Source organism: Tachypleus tridentatus, chromosome 6 (assembly GCF_004210375.1).
Source record: "Tachypleus tridentatus isolate NWPU-2018 chromosome 6, ASM421037v1, whole genome shotgun sequence".
Lineage (NCBI taxonomy): Eukaryota > Metazoa > Arthropoda > Merostomata > Xiphosura > Limulidae > Tachypleus > Tachypleus tridentatus.
The window spans coordinates 13,729,917-13,751,739 of NC_134830.1; the positions used below are offsets into that span (position 1 = coordinate 13,729,917).

General features: G+C 33.7%; 1 protein-coding gene across 2 annotated transcripts in view; it reads right to left on the reverse strand.

Moving 5' to 3' along the window:
• Nucleotides 1-1,153: 1,153 nt before the first annotated feature.
• Nucleotides 1,154-21,823, reverse strand: part of LOC143251954 (nose resistant to fluoxetine protein 6-like) — a 40,000-nt gene continuing 19,330 nt past the window's right edge. For both annotated transcript variants that reach the window (XM_076503326.1, XM_076503325.1), the window contains exons 6-15: nucleotides 21,404-21,574; nucleotides 16,752-16,845; nucleotides 16,338-16,430; nucleotides 15,220-15,388; nucleotides 12,112-12,191; nucleotides 9,003-9,125; nucleotides 8,381-8,501; nucleotides 7,018-7,207; nucleotides 6,355-6,497; nucleotides 1,154-5,385 (exon numbers count right to left, since the gene is read on the reverse strand). In XM_076503326.1, coding sequence (XP_076359441.1) covers nucleotides 5,122-5,385; nucleotides 6,355-6,497; nucleotides 7,018-7,207; nucleotides 8,381-8,501; nucleotides 9,003-9,125; nucleotides 12,112-12,191; nucleotides 15,220-15,388; nucleotides 16,338-16,430; nucleotides 16,752-16,845; nucleotides 21,404-21,574 — 1,448 coding nt within the window. In that variant the 3' untranslated portion in view covers nucleotides 1,154-5,121. The remainder of the gene's footprint in view (nucleotides 5,386-6,354; nucleotides 6,498-7,017; nucleotides 7,208-8,380; nucleotides 8,502-9,002; nucleotides 9,126-12,111; nucleotides 12,192-15,219; nucleotides 15,389-16,337; nucleotides 16,431-16,751; nucleotides 16,846-21,403; nucleotides 21,575-21,823) is intronic.

Here is a 21,823-nt window from a genome sequence, read left to right on the forward strand (position 1 = left end):
ACTAACTGGACAACACAGATCTAGATGTACGTATATGTATGTGAGATTTGGCCCATTAATTACTAACTGGACAACACAGATCTAGATGTACGTATATGTATGTGAGATTTGGCCCATGAATTACAAACTGGACAACACAGATCTAGATGTACGTATATGTATGTGAGAGTTGGCCCATGAATTACTAACTGGACAACACAGATCTAGATGTACGTATATGTATGTGAGATTTGGCCCATGAATTACTAACTGGACAACACAGATCTAGATGTACGTATATGTATGTGAGATTTGGCCCATTAATTACTAACTGGACAACAGAGATCTAGATGTACATATATGTATGTGAGATTTGGCCCATGAATTACTAACTGGACAACACAGATCTAGATGTACGTATATGTATGTGAGATTTGGCCCATGAATTACTAACTGGACAACACAGATCTAGATGTACGTATATGTATGTGAGATTTGGCCCATGAATTACTAACTGGACAACACAGATCTAGATGTACGTATATGTATGTGAGATTTGGCCCATTAATTACTAACTGGACAACACAGATTTAGATGTACGTATATGTATGTGAGATTTGGCCCATTAATTACTAACTGGACAACACAGATCTAGATGTACGTATATGTATGTGAGATTTGGCCCATTAATTACTAACTGGACAACACAGATCTAGATGTACGTATATGTATGTGAGATTTGGCCCATTAATTACTAACTGGACAACACAGATCTAGATGTACGTATATGTATGTGAGATTTGGCCCATTAATTACTAACTGGACAACACAGATCTAGATGTACGTATATGTATGTGAGATTTGGCCCATTAATTACTAACTGGACAACACAGATCTAGATGTACGTATATGTATGTGAGATTTGGCCCATGAATTACTAACTGGACAACACAGATCTAGATGTACGTATATGTATGTGAGATTTGGCCCATTAGTTACTAACTGGACAACACAGATCTAGATGTACGTATATGTATGTGAGATTTGGCCCATGAATTACTAACTGGACAACACAGATCTAGATGTACGTATATGTATATGAGATTTGGCCCATTAGTTACTAACTGGACAACACAGATCTAGATGTACGTATATGTATGTGAGATTTGGCCCATGAATTACGAACTGGACAACACAGATCTAGATGTACGTATATGTATATGAGATTTGGCCCATGAATTACTAACTGGACAACACAGATCTAGATGTACGTATATGTATATGAGATTTGGCCCATGAATTACTAACTGGACAACACAGATCTAGATGTACGTATATGTATATGAGATTTGGCCCATGAATTACTAACTGGACAACACAGATCTAGATGTACGTATATGTATATGAGATTTGGTTCATGAATTACTAACTGGACAACACAGATCTAGATGTACATATATGTATATGAGATTTGGCCCATGAATTACTAACTGGACAACACAGATCTAGATGTACGTACACGTATATGAGATTTAAGAAATAAATAAGTATTACTTGCAAATAATTTAAATAGTAAATGTAGCTGAAACAAAATCATTAATTGTAATTGTGTATTTAATGCAGTCAAGTATCTGATTTTAATATTCAGTTCACCATCATCTGAATGTCAAGTTGGTGGTAGCACTGTCTCTGTAGGGTTAGTTCAATTGTTCATTGAAAAGATATTTTAAATAGGTTATCAAAACTTTACAATACTGTAGAGTGTTTCCTTTTATTACAGTATCTGTGTAATAATTGAATCACAAGTTCTGTGAGTGTAAGCAAGTTTGAATGTTTTTTCTTTCATCTCTTTTTATTACATAACTCAAGAATGAAAACAATGTCAACCAGTTTCAATAAGGGTGACATTTGTTCAGATGGAGTATCTGCTTTTATAAGTATTATTAAGTAGTAGTACATTTAAAAGAAATCTTAATATAAAACAATGGTATAATTACCTCTTGAAGTTTGCTTTCTTACAGAAATATACCATTAAAAAGTTAAAAGAGTACAAGGTGAAACAGGAATCACTAACCAATAATAGGTAAATAATAAATATTACAGTTCAAGCCTCATTGTATTTAGAACATGGCTATAAATACAACCTTCTTATGTCTACTGAAACACTGCATTACTTAAAGAAAATAAGTAAAGGATAAACATTTTCAAAAAAGTAAATGTAGGTATGGCTAATATCAGTCGTTCAAAAATAGTGCAAAGAAGATAGTTGGGATGGCACTTGCATCATCTCTACACAGTGTAGTAGGATGCTAATATAAAAAAATAGCATAAATTTAATTGTGAATGAATAGTTTTATATAAACTGCTATATGTTAATTATTTTTTGTATTATACAGTTTAAATAATAATAGTTAAGATTTAACATATATTTAAAACTCTCAAAAATAATTTGAACACACTAATAATAACAAATCATGATGGATAAATGCAAATTAAATGGTATTTCCCTGTTGAAGTTATGTGTGTTCAGCATCTACAAAAATCACACTTTATTACAGTTATGGGTACCGTAAGACACATTTGTTGAACACAGTACAAACTTGAATATGAATATTATAAACAATTATCGTGTTATTTCACAGATGACCCATTGCCTAGCTTTATGTTTTAATTACACACAGAAGATATAAATAATTCATTTTAGTGTCATTCCTAAGCACTTGCAGGATACTTTAATGCATTATATCAAAAAATAAATCTATATAATAATTGTTTTGGAATGTATTTTAAAATTCATTCGAACAAATGTTACTCATACCTCATCTATCAGAGAATAACAATATTCAATTTGGCGGTGTTTCGTTAAAATTATTACAATATAACTTATGCTTTAGTAGTATTTTTTTCAATACAAAAAGGTTGTATAATAAATTCTCATTGTTGAGTTACTTAATTGAGAAACAAAATATATTTGTCTGTAGTCATGAGAAATGTAAAACATATGGTAGGAACGTATTAACTTGTAAATAAAAACGCTCTAGCTACATATTAAAAAAACGTTTTGTTTGTGTCTGGCATATCTTTTTTTTTTACATTTTACTTCATAATTAACAGTTTGAAAAGTTTGTTGTGTGTATATATATTTGGTTATTAAATGCTCCTACAGTGGATCAGCAATAAGTTCGAAGATAATGGTAAAAACCAGGTTTTGATATCCGTTGTTGGCACTGCACGGATAGCCCATTGTGTGGATTTGTGCTTAGCAACAGACAAATATTAAATACTGTTAAGTATTCGAAGGAACTGTTGAAAATGTAATACTTCAATGTTACAAGGAAATAATGAAACTTAGATTGTTTAAAATATTTTTCGTGTTTTTCAAGAATATTTTATAAAAGACATAGCTCTATATCCTTGAAATAAAAAAGTCGAAATTGTGGTATTATTTGGAATTTCAAACTTAAGTCTTTCATGAAATTTATTTATTTATATAGAAAATCGATCAACAACTGCTTGTTTGTTTCTTTGTTTTAACTAATAGCTAAAAGGTAGACCGTCTGCGATCTGTCCACCATGTTTGAATCCAACTTTGAAATTTAACATTGCTAGTGTGTAAAGGGACTGCTGATCCACTGTGAGACAGATTAGTAACAAACGACTGAACTATAAGTTTGAACATCAATTTCTATAAGTCTCCCAGTGGCACAGCATCATGTCTGCAGACTCAAACCGGGTTTCGATACCCGTCATAGCAAGAGCACAGATAGCCCATTGTGTAGATTTGTGCTTAACTTAAAACAACGACTACTAAACTAAATAAGCAGAAGGAGATTCTGTGAAAAATGATATATTACCAACTGTATTTCTGAGTTGTTTATTTTTTATATTACCTTACATAAACTAAACAGTTCTATTTCATCACAATAATTGAACTCTTTTGAAATACGGATATTGGTCGGTATTCAAAATAAATAGCAACCACGTGGCTCGAGAGGAATTTTATATATATATATATATATATATATGTGTGCCATGGAAAATTTTTGATCAATATTGCATATTATAGTAGTTGGTTGTTTGTAATTAAGCACGTAGCTACACAGTGGGCCGGGTTTCGAAACTCGGTTTATAGCGGTGGTTGTCCGCAGAAATGCCGCATATGATAGTGAAATATCAGTAACGACTGCAACCCGTTTATTTAAAATATCAACTAATTAACTTCTCGTCTATCAAAGCTTGGCCTACTTTGAGGTTTAGTTAAACCTCTATCAAAGCCTGGATTACTTTGAGGTTTAGTTAAACATCTATCAAAGCCTGGATTACTTTGAGGTTTAGTTAAACGTTTCTAGTAGTCGAGGCACACACACTTTTTTTTTTAGATTTATGATGCAACATGAGTCATTCCCTTTCACAAAATTATCTAAAGTTGCTAAATAACAAATAGAAATTTTACGCCTTGTATCCATAATTTCCAGCTAATGTTTCTTGGTGTAGTCACTTTTTTTGTTCACAGAGGGTAATTCCCAATGGACAATATTTTGCTGGAATCTATTTAAACATTTCATGTAACATACTTATAACAGTCGTATCGTGACCTGGAATTTTATTCAGGTAAACAAAATTTTAAATTGTATTGTCCTCTTTCTAATGCTTCCTTTAATACATTTCAATATTCAACGAGTTTACGTTTCGGTTTGGAACTCAATATAGATAAATAATGTGGTGTCAGAACACAGAGACTGGAAAAGTGGCTAAATCAAACTATGAGGTATAGTACAACTTAGAATCAGTAAAAATAATGCAATTTGACGCTCAGGTAATAAACTAGCCATCTACAAACGTTATTCTTTTGAAAATGATAAGTTAATGAAATTGTTTTGATAAATGATTTTCTCCTTTCTTGTCGTCCACTCATAAGTGCATCAGTTAGAATCTCGATGTTTCGTTTTATGTTCGTTTCTACAAGTACATATAAACATATACGTTAAGAGTGGCTTGCTTGACTTGCAGGTTCTAACTCATTGTGCAATTTGGATAGCACAAGGTATCATTTGCTGAGTTCACTTTCAAATTGAGAGTTTAAAGTAGTTTTACAATGACTTTCTTACACTTAATATCTCCATTTAAACTTAGTTATTCAGGTCAGTCAACGTGTTGATTCTCCATCACTGGGTTATTAATGACCTCTTCAGGATGCCAGGTCCATGTTTCCTTATCTCTCGTGGATATTTTCCTGGATCCTAATTTCATAGATCCAATGGATTCCTTTCGTTGCTCGGACTTTGAGCATTTTCTAAACGTGGACACAACAACTTTTTCGAGTTCTCGAAAAGGCATGTCTACAAGAACTGACAGGAACGACGCCATGGTCAGAGAAGCTAGGAGTAAACCACTAAACAAATACACCTGTAATAAAATACATATAATGTACTAAGTGATGCTACAATAGGTACTTTAAAACACTAAACAGATACACCTGTAATAATATAATGTACTAACGTGATGGTACAATAGGTACTTTATGTTTTCAGAAAATAATATCTTTTCAACTAATATTATTTATTTAATTAAGTCATGTCAGTTCTGTAAGGTAACCAAATAACCTCTCATTATTACTTACACTACCTCAGATTATTTTCTTTATTGTGTACACAGTTATACATTTTTAACATAAAACTTTGCATTCAGAATTTAATGACAAATATTTTTTCCTTCGTGCAGAAGACGAAATAATTTTATGAAATAAATATATTGGCATTCGCTGATACTAGGTTCTGTCTACAAGTTTGATTTCAATATATAATGTAAACAAAACAACAACAACTAAAATTCAAATGCTACTTACGTGCGTGCGGCCTTTAACAGTTAAATAGTAACTAAAACTAACTAAACTAAACTAACGTGGCAGGGTTCAGTTTAGAGAGAGAAACCGAAGAGTTCTCTCTCCAACTAGTGTTCAGGAACTTTGTAGTTCCTCTTCGTCCCCTTTCGTGGATTGTTATTAGGATTAAGTGGTGGGGTTTTTTTTATTATTATTATTTTAATAAATTAATTATCGTTATTATTCTTGACTTTTTGGGTGGGGAATGTCTCACTAAATGGTCTTTTGGGTGGAGGCAAAGGTAGTAGTGGAAAGAAGGAAAGGTCGGGACCTGTCTCGAAAAGAAAAAGTTGGGTAGATGTGAACATGAATGTAATTCATTCAAGTTCAGATCAAATCAAACGGCCCGATTCTGGGTCTGGCAAAAAGGTTGCCTGGGCTGGGATTAAATAGTAACTTCTCCAAACTCACAAAAATATGCGAATTTTGAAATCATACACTGCTGTTATCCACTATGTAAGTTCATACAATTTAAATGAGAAAGAAAGACTTACAGCGACATATTGATCAGCCTGAAGTCTCTCTTTCACATGCGCTACCAACGTCATTTGAACCAGAGGGTGAATGAGGTAGGTCAGAAAGGTTATCCTGCCGAGAGGAATCCATGCTCGCCATGACAAGATCTTGTTGACAATCCCTTCAGATATAAAGAAATAAGCAAATAAAGTAAAAAGAGTGGTTTTTTTTATTTGGAAACTTGCCAGTATCGATGAATATTGGTCAGTGTTCAAAACTATGAAAATGTTATTTTAGTTTAATATTTCAATTAAAGCTTGCATAAACAAAACAAATACAAATCATGTATTCACATTTGGTGAGTACAATTTTAGACACATTTCTGTTAATTGTAACTGCTTATTAGTTTTGGTTAGATCAATACTTTTTACGTCTATCATTTAAACCTCACCGACTGAGGTTTTAGAATCATTATCAATCTTCTGTTATTACACAGGATACTGCCAAATGACGTAAATAAATGTCAGTGTGGTTTTCTTTTGATTTAGATTCCGAAACGAGAAGAAAGGTTATTACTTTTGTTATTTTTTTTATCTAAAGTGCTCAATTATCCTTCGCTTCTTACATTGTAACTAAACTTCACAGAAAACACTGTAATTAAAAATGTAATTTGAATATAATGAACACTTAATCTCACTTACCTCCATTCCCAGTAACACAAACAAACGTTAGCCAGCCAATCCCAAGAGCCCAGACTGTCCTGTGTGTTGCAGCATAGATGAAAGCATCAACAGCTTCTATTATTTCGTTTCCTTCGTTCCAATAGTAAACCCCAAATACAACAGCTAAATTACAGGCGACTGCTGCTATCCAGCCAAACACCAGGATATACTGAAAAGGTCATTGACAAATTCTCAAGAACTGTAGAATCACTGAAAAACTAGTATTCTAATAAATATCCAAACATTATGTTCACATAACTGTGTTGTACAGTTGTATTCAAATGTTGTTTAGAAAAAAAAAATCATAGAAATAATCCAAAATAGAGTTATAAAAACATTGTTTTTTAAGTAAACTTGATAGCCAGAAATTCATATACTGAATGTATCATAACATATACAAGAAATTATAATATCAACATTTGTCTCTTTGATTGGATAATAGGCCCTGCATGGCCAAGAGTGTTAAGGCGTGCGACTCGTAATCTGAAGGTCGCGGGTTCGCATCCCCATCGCGCCAAACATGCTCGCCCTTTCAGCCGTGGGAGCGTTATAATGTGATGGTCAATCCCACTATTCGTTGGTAAAAGAGTAGCTCAAGAGTTGGCGGTGGGTGGTGATGACTAGCTGCCTTCCCTCTAGTGTTACACTGCTAAATTAGGGACGGCTAGCATAGATAGCCCTCGAGTAGCTTTGTGCGAAATTCAAAAAAACAAAACAAACAATTGATTGGATAATATGAACATTTAAATATGGACTTTTTTGTTGTTTTTTGAATTTCACGCATTGTACACGAGGGATATTTTTGTTAGCCGTCCCTAATTTAGCAGAGTAAGACTAAATGAAAGGCAGCTAGTTATTACCACTCACCGTCAACTTTTGAGATATTCTTTTACGAACAGACAGCGGGCTGGACCGCCACATAATAACGCTACCATGGCTGAAAGGGGAGCATGTTTGGGGAGGGGATGGGTATTCGAACCCGTGACTCTCGGATTGCAAGTCAAGCGCCCTAACCATGTGGCCATACCAGGCTTTGTGGTAAATTGTAAAACCTCGTTTTGTCATTACACTTTAATTTCTAATATTTTAAATTTCATTTGCTCTTAAGTAATATGTTACTACTTGAAATCAGAAACAAGTAACATTGTCCATTGTGCCTTCCTAAAAGAATCGAATGACGTGTGAAATAATTTTAATGCTGATCGAACTGTGTATGAATACTTGATCGGGCTTCGTGTTTATTAAAATTCTGAGAACTCTACTAGCTGGAAAACAATATTAATATATATTTTATTCTTTACTTTTGAAAAAAATAGTTGAAAGGAGAACAAACTTTTCCTACCGGTTTCAATATGATATGAGAACGCTTGGCGATAGCGTACCCAAGATACATGCCAACACAATACGCCCCAAGATGGATATATGGTTTATGATACATAATATCCTCGAATTGAAGTCTTTGCCTGAAAAAAAACAAAAACAAAATCTTTATCTTCAGTAATAATGTTCTAAAACAAAGTGACTCAGTATCGTATGTTAATCACTTACACGTTTTCTCACGTGCTTTCTGGAGATTTGCCAATAGCATCTTTCAAAAGAAACACGTATATAAAGTGTTTTATTAAGAACTGGTTTTCAACCAATAACAGATAGTCCAGCGTTTGTTATAAAACAAGTATTTTTGAAGTTTCAGTTCGGTGTTTTATGAAAAAAAAAAAGATCGAAATTCCTTGAAAACAATCGCTAAAACAAAAACATGATTTATTCGACGAATGAAATAGAAACTGTATATTTCTATAGTTATCTAGATGCAGGTTACAGAAACCTCTTTTTCTAAGAATGTTTTACTGTTAATATAAACTACAGATTATTGATAGAAAGTGAATATAACAACTATAGTAGGATAAAATGTCATTGCAATCGAGTAGAATTCACTTTAAAGTATGAAGCTACTCAAGGCTTACCGTAAATCAGCTTGAGCGAACAACACCGTCGGTGGAAGTACGTAGTAAACGGTTAATACTGCAGTTATCGTAATGCACAATATTATTAACCCTATTATGACGAGAACACCAAATCTTGGTAACCTAATCAGAAAAAAGTAAGATACGCGTATATTGCAACACTTTTCACATGGGTCAAATTTACGTTATACTAATATCCTTATAGTTAATGCGTGCATGAATACTTAGACTATCTTAACATAACAGTGCGAGTCAGATGTTGACAATACAAGTATTGTCTAACACTTCAAAACAATGAAGACTCCACAAGCTACACCTTCGAGTTCTGGACAGAGAGGTATTGGACCACACTTCAAAACAATAAACATTTCACAGGCTAAACTTCCGAGTCTCCTGGACACAGATATTATCCCACACCTCACTACAGTCAAAGCTGCACAGGGTACACCTCTGAGTTCTGGACAGATATATTGTCCCACATTTCACTATAATCCAACTGCACAGGGTACACCTCTGAGTTCTGGACAGATATATTGTCCCATATTTCACTATAATCCAAACTGTACAGGGTACACCTCTGAGTTCTGGACAGATATATTGTCCCACATTTCACTATAATCCAAACTGCACAGGGTACACCTCTGAGTTCTGGACAGATATATTGTCCCACATTTCACTATAATCCAAACTGCACAGGATACACCTCCGATTTCTAGACAGAGATATTGTCCCACAATTCATTACAATCAAAACTGTACAGGGTACACATCCGAGTTCCGGACAGAGGTATTGTCCCACACTTCACTACAATTAAAAAAACTGCACAGGATTCACCTCCGAGTTCTAGACAGAGATATTATCCCACAATTCATTACAATCAAAACTGCAAAGAGTGCAGCTCCAAGGTCTTTACAACTCTCGTTTTTCCACATATTTTCAATGTCCTTAACGCCTGCTCGATTGCGATAATTCTGGAATAACAGGTTTTAGTAGTATGATTGATATCAAAATAATTCATTGTCTAAAATGCACTGATTTGCATTTGTTTTTCGAAAATTGAAATATTTGTACAATTTCAACGTTTTTACTTCAAAAAAACTAAGTCCAACTCTTTACATAGGACTTCAGGCCTAGTTTCAGACGGAATGTTAAATTATGCAGCTCACTTAAAATTGAAAAACTCACATTTCAGATCCAATCTAGACAGATCTCGTTCATAATATTTTTTCTTTCTGTTACCGCTAGAACACATTATATATATTGAAGTACAAAAGTATTTTGCTTATAACCTTTGCTGTACAAAATACATTATTTAACTGACCGTAAACGTTCTTCATTTTGTGTATGGAAAATACAAGACGCGAAAAAAGCTAACACACTATAATGACTAATGTGTTAATGAAAATTCGAAAATGCTTTACATCCCTTCGGCAGATGGCGCTAAAATAGTTTAACAAGCAAACGCAACATAATGTAATTGGAAAGTGTAAAGAAAAAAAAGGTTAAAATAATTACAAGAGAAAAATAATTATTTAATTGAAATATCGATCACATAATTATTTTACTATTACATCAAGTTTAGTCATTTATTTTTAGGTCCAAACTACAAGGCAGTTTAGCTATTACATTTTAAACATGGCTATTATAATAGCTACATATGAGTCGTAATATTCATAATTTATATACAACTTGTGAGTTTTGTTTGTTTTGTTTTTGAATTTCGCACAAAGCTACTCGAGGGCTATCTGTGCTAGCCGTCCCTAACTTAGCAGTGTAAGACTAGAGGGAAGGCAGCTAGTCATCACCACCCACCGCCAACTCTTGGGCTACTCTTTTTACCAATGAATAGTGGGATTGATCGTAACGTTATAACGCCCCCACGCAACTTGTTAGTCTTTATCAAATTATTATTTAGGAAAGATTTGGAGTAATGCGTTTTACAAATAACATAAATATAAATTATTTATTAGTACTGAAAGAAAAGTTTGCCACGTGGTTAGGGTTCTTGACTTGCCCTCGGAGGGTCGCGAGTTCGAATCCCTGTCATTTTAAACATGCTTTCCCATTCAACCATGGCGGCGTTGTTATAGGACGTTCCCTCCCACTATTCAGTGGTAAAAGAGTATGTTAAGAGTTGGTGGTGGCTAGTGATGATTAGCTGTCTTCTTTCCAGTTTTTAAATGCTAAATTAGGGACAGCTAGCGCAGATAGCCCTCGTGTAGCTTCGTGCGAAATTCAAAACAAAGAAACCCAGAAGACAAAAGTTTTAAACAAATTAGTAACTCACTTTTATTACAAATTATGTCACTGAAACGTACAGATAGATGTATATGTAAATACCAATAATTTGTTGAAATTAGTGCACCACCATATAGACTTCAGTGCTAATGTACATAGAATATAATACATATGATGTTTATTTTATTTTATTCTTCGGAACTGAAACTTTAATCCAAATAACCTGTAATAAAGACAAAGATTAACACGTGTATGCTAGTTGCTGTTTAGCGCTCTGCATTATAATGTTTTCAGTTAATAATTTGCTTGTGCCACAGCCCTTCATTGTTTTGAACACATATACATGAAAAATATTGTGAAGATTACGCGTCGTTTTGAAGTCGTGAAAGGTGACAACACATAGCAATGCCTTCTTGAGTCATGTTCGTTTTGAATTTCGCGCAATACTACACGAGGGCTATCTATGCTAGCCGTCCCTAATATAGTAGTGTAAGACTAGAGGGAAGGCATCTAGTCATCACCACCCGCCGTCAACTCTTGAGATACTCCTTTACTTACGATACAGTGGGATTGACCGTAGCTGTATAACGCCCCAACGAATGAAAGGGCGAGCATGTTTAGTTCGACGGGAATTCAAACCTGCGACCCTGAGAGTACGAGTCGAGCGCCCTAACCACCTGGCCATGCCGGGCGTTTGAGTTATGTTAAGCACTGAGGAAATGTTTAAAGAAAGTATTATAATTAATCATATCAGAACTGGAAACTTAAAAACCGACTAAAGGAAACTAAAGTAATTTATTAGCCCAAGTGGCTGGAAAGGTATAGAGAAATATATTAAGACACAACTTAAAACATTTGAAAGTACGAATACCTTTTGATGAGTAAAAGTACGCCAACTGCAACAAGTAAAAGCTGAGCTTCGCAAGACACGTACCAAGAATGCTCCAAACACTGCGAAAACAGTTAAAAAGTTAGTTTAAAAGCTATTTGCACGTATATATGTATTTAGTTTTTAAAAATACAATTTAGTTTAACGTTTTCAAATGTTTTAGAAATAAACTGTATTTTTGCGCATATTTATCACTAAAATTTATCGCAAATTAGTATAGTATTTCAATGCGGAATGTAAATTATGAATTAACGTAAATTTCTCAATGAGAAAAGTTTCGTTAAAAACTTCATCACAAATATGGAAATAAATCAGACATTGTCGAGTTTACCGAAATATTCGAGTTATTCGATACTAGATTTTAGTTTTTACATTTCTAAATAAAAATTGTGTTTAAACGGTTGCAAATACATATTTAAGAACTTAACTAAATGCTCAAAGTTGATAACTTGTTTATTCTACGTATAATGTATTAAAAACCAGGACATCATGGTATTAAACAAATTCAATTATTTAAAGAGCTGAAGTTTGTTTGTTTGTAATTAAGCACAAAGCTACACAGTGAACTATATGTCACGTGTATCGAAAACCGTCTTCTAGCGTTGTAAGTCCGCAAACAAACTGCTGTGCCACATACATTGCAACATGCGACTAGGATACAAAATTCCTTCATGTTTTGTGCATATGTTGAGAAGAAAGCCTCACATATATTATCGTAGTTTAAGTACAAACTACGAGGATGTTTTTATCCAAAATCGCAATGTAATATTTAAGTCACGAGTAACATTATATGTATAACTAAGCTACAGCTGAGACTAAGTAATGTATTTTATATTAAAGTATTTCATTTTATAAAAAAAAATAAACTTTCAAATTTTTTCCATATAATTAGTTTAGTTAATTTAGTTTTGCTTGGCCATGTTTAGAATGTGAGAAACTGTCTGTCTACGAATCTTGTTTTCCTCATTTTGATCAACAGCTCTATAAAAGTTAAAGATGACTATATGATAGCGTATGTTTGTTTTTAATTTCTGCGTCTGCACACAACCGGCTCAAAATTCTGAAATAATAAACTAAATCGAAGGTAACTAGCCAACAACATCCAGCTCTTGAGATTTAACCATAACTATGGTAGCGCCCTCATGGCCATAATGTGTAAAGCACGTTTTTGTGGCAATGAACAGCTGTATTCAGAGTGAATGTTAAATCTTGGCTTGGCACAGCTCAATATGCCCGAAATTTAAGTGTTTCTGGCCTGGCAACTAATTGTGGCCAGCGGTTAGCGACTGGGCTATTGATTTGTGGGTCCATTAATCGCGCACCGTTACTGTCACAAAAACCACCTCCCACACTATGGAGCTATGAGTACGTCGTATATCCAAGCAAAAAAAAATCTGATCTTTCTTCTTAACCCAGAATAGGGCTATGAACAAAGAGATTCGACTCCATTCTGACGATTGAAATACCAAGTGGAGTTAACTGATATCTATTATTTCAGAATCATGGGGTTCTAAAAGACGATGCCAAAACTAGGATTTCTACACAATATATGTAAAAACGGCTGGTTTGGGTTGAGAATTCTTTTATGTGGAGGAGTGAACAACGTTTCGACCTTCTTCGGTCATCGTCAGGTTCACATAGAAAGAAAGAGATAACTGACTGATGGCTAACCACATGTTTGAAGGGGGTTATGTAACTGAGTATAGGAATGTAGAGGGCGTGCTAAGATGTTTGATTATATTATATATTTAATAAGGTATAAAGGTGTTCCTTTGTATTGGTTTATTTTGGGCTTGAGTTGTTGTATAAATAAGAATTCTTTTATTTTGCGTTTGTTTAAGTTTGTTTCTTTATTTAGTATTTGAGTGTTTTCTATGGTTATGTTGTGTTTATTTGACTTGCAGTGTTCGCAAACGTGTGAAGGTGACTTTTTGTGTTCTTTGAATCTGGTTTCCATTTTTCTACTTGTTTCTCAATACAGAAGTCGTGGCAGTTATCACATTGTATTTTATAAATAATGTTGGTGTGGTATTTGGCAGTGTAGTTTTACATAGTATAGACCTCAGTTTTGTGCCTGGTTTTTGAATAAATTTGATATTAACTGGAATGTTATACTTAGTTACTAGTTTTTGCCAAATGTTGGTTATTTTTCTGCTGATGTCGGGAATATATGGTATGCAGCAGTATATGGTTTCGTGAATTTTTTAATTCGTGGGGTATATTTACTTTTGTTAGTTGATTTTGCTTTTTGTCTAGGTGTGTGCGTATAATGTTTTATATGGTTTGTGGAGGAAACTTATTGATGTTGATGAAGTATTGTTTTATTTTGTCTAATTCGTCGTTAATTTTATCTGGTGAGTATAGTTTTATGGCTGTGTTTATTTGGTTTCTTAGTGTGTTGAGTTTTTGTTTTGTTTCATGTGCTGAGTCCCAAGGAATGTATAGTCCAGTATGGGAAAATTTTCGGTGGATTTCTGTATTAAATTGTGTATCGGGTTTTGTAATTTTTAGGTTAAGAAATGATATTTAATGGCTTTCTTCCTGTTCACATGTGAAGTTAATGTTGGGATGTACAGAGTTAATGTGATTAAAAAAAGTTAAGTGTGTGTTCTGTAGATGTGAATCCCGCAATCGTGTCGTCTACATATCTGTACCAGTACAGAACACACACTTTCAACTATAAAAGTAGTTGAGGAGAAATATTAGATGTAAAGACAAAAAAGAAGAAAAAATTAGATACACCAAAAATATAAGCGCACCCTACTTTTTAGTGTTTTCCATACTGTGGATCTGTAGCATATTACAGAAATAAATAATTAAAATTAAATTAAATAAATCACGCTTCATACTTTGGAGCCATGAATGCGTTATAAAAGCGAAGTGGAATATCACTCTTTGATTACATAAGCGCAAAAATTGGTAGCAACGTATAATGGCAACAGAGATATATAAACATTAGATAAGAACTTAGGCAAGTGAAAATATCAAACACAGACCATTTTTCCTTAAACACTGCATACTGTAAATGACATTTAAGTTTCATCAGAAGACAAATATTTGCTCATTTAGAAACATTTAGATAAATCTTACCCTATATTCAGCACTGACAACAAAGTTGTTGACAAACAGCAAATTCGTCCACCAACGTTCACGACAGTTAGTGATTAAGGGATCAAGGATTTCAGACCATACAGGCCCTCCTCCAACAAGAGGAAAGAGAATCGTCAGCGCCACCACAACCATGTGCGCAGGTATCAGTCTGTAAGTGTAAGAATAACAATACACAGGATAAGGTACATCTGCCATTAACAATTTTTTTTCCTTTTTAACTCAATTTTTGGTTAATTTTGAAAGTGACCTCAAGATTATTGGTTTAGTTTGAATTTCGCGCAAAGCTATATGAGAGCTATCTGCGCTCGCCGTCCCTAATTTAGCGGTGTAAGACTAGAGGAAAGGCAGCCAGTCATGACCGCCCACCGCCAAATCTTGAGCTACTCTTTTACCAACGAATAGTGGGATTGAACGTCATATTATAGCGTCCCCACGACTGAAGGGCAAGCATGTTTGGTGTGATGGGGATTCGAACCTGCGACCCTCAGATTACGAGTCAAGTGCCTTAACCACCTAACCATGCCAGGTCCAAGATAATTGAATCATCAATTTATCATAGAGCAAGAATTCATTAACTGCGTTTACTGACTATCAGCGTGGTTCGTATAGTGAGAAAATACAGTAAAATGTTTTTCACTTTTTGTCCAACGTTAACAATGTGAAAATCGTCACATATTGTTGAAAGAACTTAAGCTATTTATTTTCGCAACAACTAATCCTGACCTAATACACCGAGCAGTGCCAGTTATTCAAAATTCAAGATCCAAAGAGTAATGGCGTTGTTAAAGTTCATTTAGAATTATCATTTTTTAACTATAAACTGAACCTATTAACATGTGAAAATAACGGGTACATTTCGTTTTGTTATTATATAAATAAACACTCTAATTTAAAAAAAAAAACAACCCCAAAATATGAAGTTCTTTATAGAACTAAAATAAAAGTAAAAGTATATTTTAAGTACTTTATGCTATGATACAGAAGCATTTTATGATAATAACATTGTACTTTTGCTTACATAACACGTATTTTTCCATACAAAGCAAATAAGTTTTCAACCTGACATCTAGTGATATTTATCGTAACTAAACTCTTACCTGTAGATACGATGAAAAAACAATAGCAGTGGATTCGAAAAAACTTTCATTGATGTTTCTCGCCTCAATACTGTATATGTTGCTAAGAAGCCACTGCAATAAAAACACATTATTAGATACACATATATAAACAGTAATCCATCATTTTAAAGCTATTCATTACTTCTTTAATTTAATATTTTTTTCATATTCTTGAATGAAAATAAAAATAACTTTAATAAAAGTTTCAATGGTATGCAAAAGATATATAATATATTTACTGTATTGTGCATATCAGATAAGAAAATATTCATCTACGTGTGATACTTACCTGCTAAAAAGTACCTTTCTATGCACATTACATATGTGATAAAAAGTGTTCATCTATATATGATACATACCTGATAAAAGTATTCGTGTAGCTATGTTACTTACCTGATAAAAAAGAACGTGTCCAATGCTAAAGTGCAATTTAAAAACGGCTGGAAGGCAAAGCTTTCAGAAACAGCTATAGCTCTGATAAGTTGACCTACATATAAAATTACATGTTAGATTTGGTGTAAATACGTAATATTATCGAGATATAGTAACCAGTAAACATCCATCCGAACTTTCATAATAATTTGTTGTTTAGTGATGCTAATAAAATCCTCAAAATTTAACAGTTTGATCTAGATGTGTGACTGAGGAATCAAGGCAAACATTTCACGTTCTTGCTTATTGTAATAATAAACATTGAGTGAAAAGAAAGAACTAGTAACAAGTATCTTTACTGTAGTTGCTGATTGTATGTCACTCTTACCTGTTACCTGATGGGAATTTTATCACGCATGTGTTTGCTATCAAATAATCGTTTTCGCCTTTTCGCATCAGAATAAAATAGTTTTTTGTTTGAAACTGAGCTCAAGTCTACGCAATGGGCTATCTGTGCTCTGCCCACCTCGAGTATCGAAACCATGTTTCTAGTGTTTAAGTCCGCAGACTTCCCGCTCTGCCACTGAAGGGCAATAAGATAGACTAATGTAATTTAGATAATTCTCTATAGACAGATGTACATGTTTATACATCGTATAAGCATCTTGTATTTCTTATACAGATATTAACATTTCAAATCGCATTCTCACTCAAAACCAAATGACACATAAAAACTTACTACATACTACTATATCTTTTCACTGCGATGAAATTTAGCGTCTTTCAAACTTATAATTTTATCTCTTTTTAAGTTAGCCTGGTATGAGTTGGTGGGTAAGTCGTTAGGCTCGATATCCCTTCACAGAACATGTTTGTCCTTTCAGCCGCGGAGGCGTTCTAATTTGAGGGGCCCGACATGGCCAGGTGGTTAGGGCGATCGACTCGTAATTCGAGGGTCGCGGTTTCGAATCGCCGTCACACCAAACATGCTCGCCCTTTCAGCCGTAGGGTTGTTATAATGTCAGGGTCAATCCCACTATTCGTTGGTAAAAGAGTAGCCTAAGAGTTGGTGGTGGGTGATTATGACTAGCTGCCTTCCCTCATGTCTTACACTGCTAAATTACGGACGGCTAGCGCAGATAGCCCTCGTGTAGCTTTGCGCGAAATTTAAAAGACAAACAAACATGTAACAACGAGGTATTTTTATAAAAATCTGTGTAGGAACAGTTTACTGATAGCAATTATAAGATACACTGTACATGATGGAATAGTTCGTCAGCACCCCACCCCTCCAAATTATCCAATACAGAATTTTCGCGCAATGCTAAACATGAATCATCTGTTCATAGCCGTCTACTGTTTTAAACATATACACTGATCAACAACACCTACCTCTAAGTCTTGGAAGACAATTATCTGACGGAACAGTAGGATTCGCTTGTTACTTTTATAACATTTATGCAGTGACGAATGAGAAGAGAGTTGCTGTTTCAACGAAACTTGAATCATGGGTAATTCGATTCAACCCGTGCGTTCCAACCATTATACCACAACCGGCCTTACTCATCCAATTTGGAAGCAATGTTCCCTCTAATTTGAATGAATTTTTCATGTTCCCCAATATCAAGGTAATATGCACCACCATTGTTTGTTTTCTTGGGGAGGGATATTTTGAACCATCAATCCTATTGGATCATTAGGCAGCTTTGCAGTACTACCAGTTGGTCATTAGGGTCGTCAACATGTTGAGTCTCTTCACGACTACTGAGGATGTATACGACTGGAATTCTGAAGTGTGTGGTACTTGATTGGTTGTTGTACGACTGCGCAGCTTAGAAGGAACACTGGTTAGAAACATCTAATGTTACGTTATCAAATGTTTCTATATTTACGAAACTTTAATAAACCAAATCGATGTACAGTAACGAAAAAAGATAAACGTGTCGGACAGTGGATCTGGGAGATCATGCATCGCGTGACTTAGCACTTTATTTGAGCAGTCAGAAAGTGGTGACATGAATGGAAACCAACGAGAGATACTGGCCAGCTATGATTGTTTATTTGTTTGTTTGTTTTTTGGAATTTCGCGCAAAGTTACACGAGGGCTATCTGCGTTAGCCGTTTTTAATTTAGTAGTGTAAGACTAGAGGGAAGGCAGCTAGTCATCACCACCCACCGCCAACTCTTGGGCTACTCTTTTACCAACGAATAGTGAGATTGACCGTCACATTATAACGCCCCCACGGCTGAAAGGATAAGCATGTTGGGTGCGACGGGGATTCGAATCCTCTACTCTCAGATTACGAGTCGAAAGCCTTAACCCCCTGGCCATGCTTACTGAATCAGTAATTTAATTTTCAAAACATTTTTATTTCATTAAATCAACTCGGTATTAGATCAGTTAAAATACCTAATTTATATAAAGTTCGACGACCATAATAATCCTGGAAACGTATACGTACAAAAATATCCTGCACTGAATTTAACTGTTATTGTTATTGTGAGCCTTTTATGTGCAACAATAACAATAAAATGCTCGGCATTCTATACAAACTATATGGTGGATTTTGTCAAAAAGGACTTTAGTGTGCTGATATTGGAATGTTTGTTAATTTCTTTATTTACTCCCTGTATCGCTTCTCTGTGCTTAATGATATTTGTGTACGTGTATTTCTTCTTTAAATATATGTTCTTGTGTCAAGGTATTTTAAAACACTAATTTTATTATTAATCTCATAATGCCTAACGCAGTAACTCAGAGTTTTTCAGTTAGCTACTGAGTCATTGAATTTTTTTTTTAAATTGTTAATCTTCAGTTAAACACCGTTATTTAAAACTAATATGCTATTCATATTTCTCTTCAAATAATCGACAATACTGAGTCTAAAAGACGCTTGGATTGCAGGAATCGCACCATTGATTTATCAACACGCTAATTTGATATTTGTTATTATGTTTAATTTAAAGCAGAAAAGAAGAAAAAAAATCTTCTTTGCATTTCTCTCCCTACAAAATTAAGGGACCTGATAACAAGGAAGAAAAAAGTAATGAATCATTACTTTAGTGTTAACGCTTAGTGTTAATGAATAACACAGGTAATTTAAAAACATGTCTTTAGATGATGGTTAAGAAACATCTAACTTTATTTATGATAGAATTAACCAATATCCTTATAATGTTTTATGGTAAACAAGAGGAAACAAGCTTGTTCGTCTAATACACGGTAAAACAAAAAAGAATAGCATAAAAAAGAAACATAATAAATTTATTAAATAAAATAGTTTTTTAAGCTTCACAAAAGTACAAACTCTTCTAACTAGTCAACTGTTGTACATATACTTTAGTGCCTACGTTTGTTTCAGTATAGTTTTTTTTATACATGTGACACATTGTGGGATGTGTATTGCGAAAGTACAGTTTGTTCTCTAAATTTGTAGAAGATTCTCAAGAGTAAGAATGAAACACATTTGTTTTACAAAAACGCTAGCGTTTTTTCGAACATTGTAGAACATTCGAAAACATCGCCTTAAACCATGTAAATCGGCTCACCGAGAGACAAAACAAAATATATTGTTGGTTAGCTAGAGTCAGAATACTATAAGCATCGGAAGCTATAATTGTGATTAACGCTTATTAATCGGAAAACTACAGATATTTGACCAAGAACGTTTATAGATTTGAACCGTTCAACTTCAGAAAATTAACTTCGGACGTTAATATTTTCACAAAAACATTGGATTTCTTCGTCGGTAAAAAGTGAACTTGTATATCACGTTACGCCAAACAAGAATAGAGTTTACTAGCATGTCCGTCAAATAAAGCATATCAGTATATCAATATAAAAGAAGTTTGTGCCTTGTGGACCTCGACCGTTGATAAAATATTCAATTCTAGACCAGATGGAAAAATGAATGCTGTTTGTGACTTTCTAATTTTTTTGTATATAAATCAAAATTTTTAATAACTTTTTGTAATAAGTGTTAATATAAAATGTATTGTTGTTTGTATATTAAATTGTATTTGTATTAAGTAAGAATATTATGTGCATGAATATTTTAGGCAAGTATCATAAAATTGATACACACCGACTTTTCATTAACTTTTAAATTAAAATAAGAATTTTGGGCGATTTGAAATTGTAATACGTAATAAATCGGAGATTCGTTGGGATAATTTATAATATGTAACACTCTTTAACAAAAATACATATTTAATTTAAAGTTTTAAATTTGGCTGCTGTATACAAGAACTACACTTTTTAATACAGAATTTCTGAAGCCTAACATAGTAATTGAGTTAGCAAGTGAATTAGTAAGTGTAAATAAAATACATAAATTTCAAAGTTATCCAGTCTATAATTTACAAGTGTCCGGTAACCTGTTAGTTTATACCAAACAAACAAAAAATAAGCTTCAAATTAATTCATATCTTTATTTTAAAATTAAAGCTGTAGTTGAGTAATTACGAAGAAATTACGTTTGCAAGTTTCTTCGACGAAATCTTAAAGAAAACTGATATTTATTATTTTACCTGAGAGTTTGTAACGGCATACGAAACAAAAACCAAAATATTACTGAATGACGAATTACCATTTCAAAAGGCATTTATGAGAAAAAAACGCCTTATAGGCATCTTAGTTTTTCCAAATGTAAAAGTGAAAGAGGAACACTCACGAAAGATTTGATACTTCATGCTGAGGAAGATATTACCACAGATAATCCACATCATACTAACAAACCGAACTCCGTGAAGAGATCGTAGGCCTTCTAGTGATGTCCTGGTGTCCAAAAGCTTTCCGATGTTGGTGTATGCAGAAAAGGCCAAAATAATTTTTGTAATAGTTCCTAAATTAAATATTAATTGTTTCAATAAAAAAAACTAGCTAATTGGAAAATTTGAGTGCACGTTGATAAACTTCCGTAACTGAAGACAAAAATTATATTGTTACTTTAGGAAATATACTAATATAGATGAATTCTCAAAGAAATAAATAATTATTAGTTAACGAGGTAAAAAAGTAAAAGTGCTAATTTACGTGTAATCTAGATATTAAAAGACGTAAAGTAGAAAGTAATATTATAATTTATGTACAG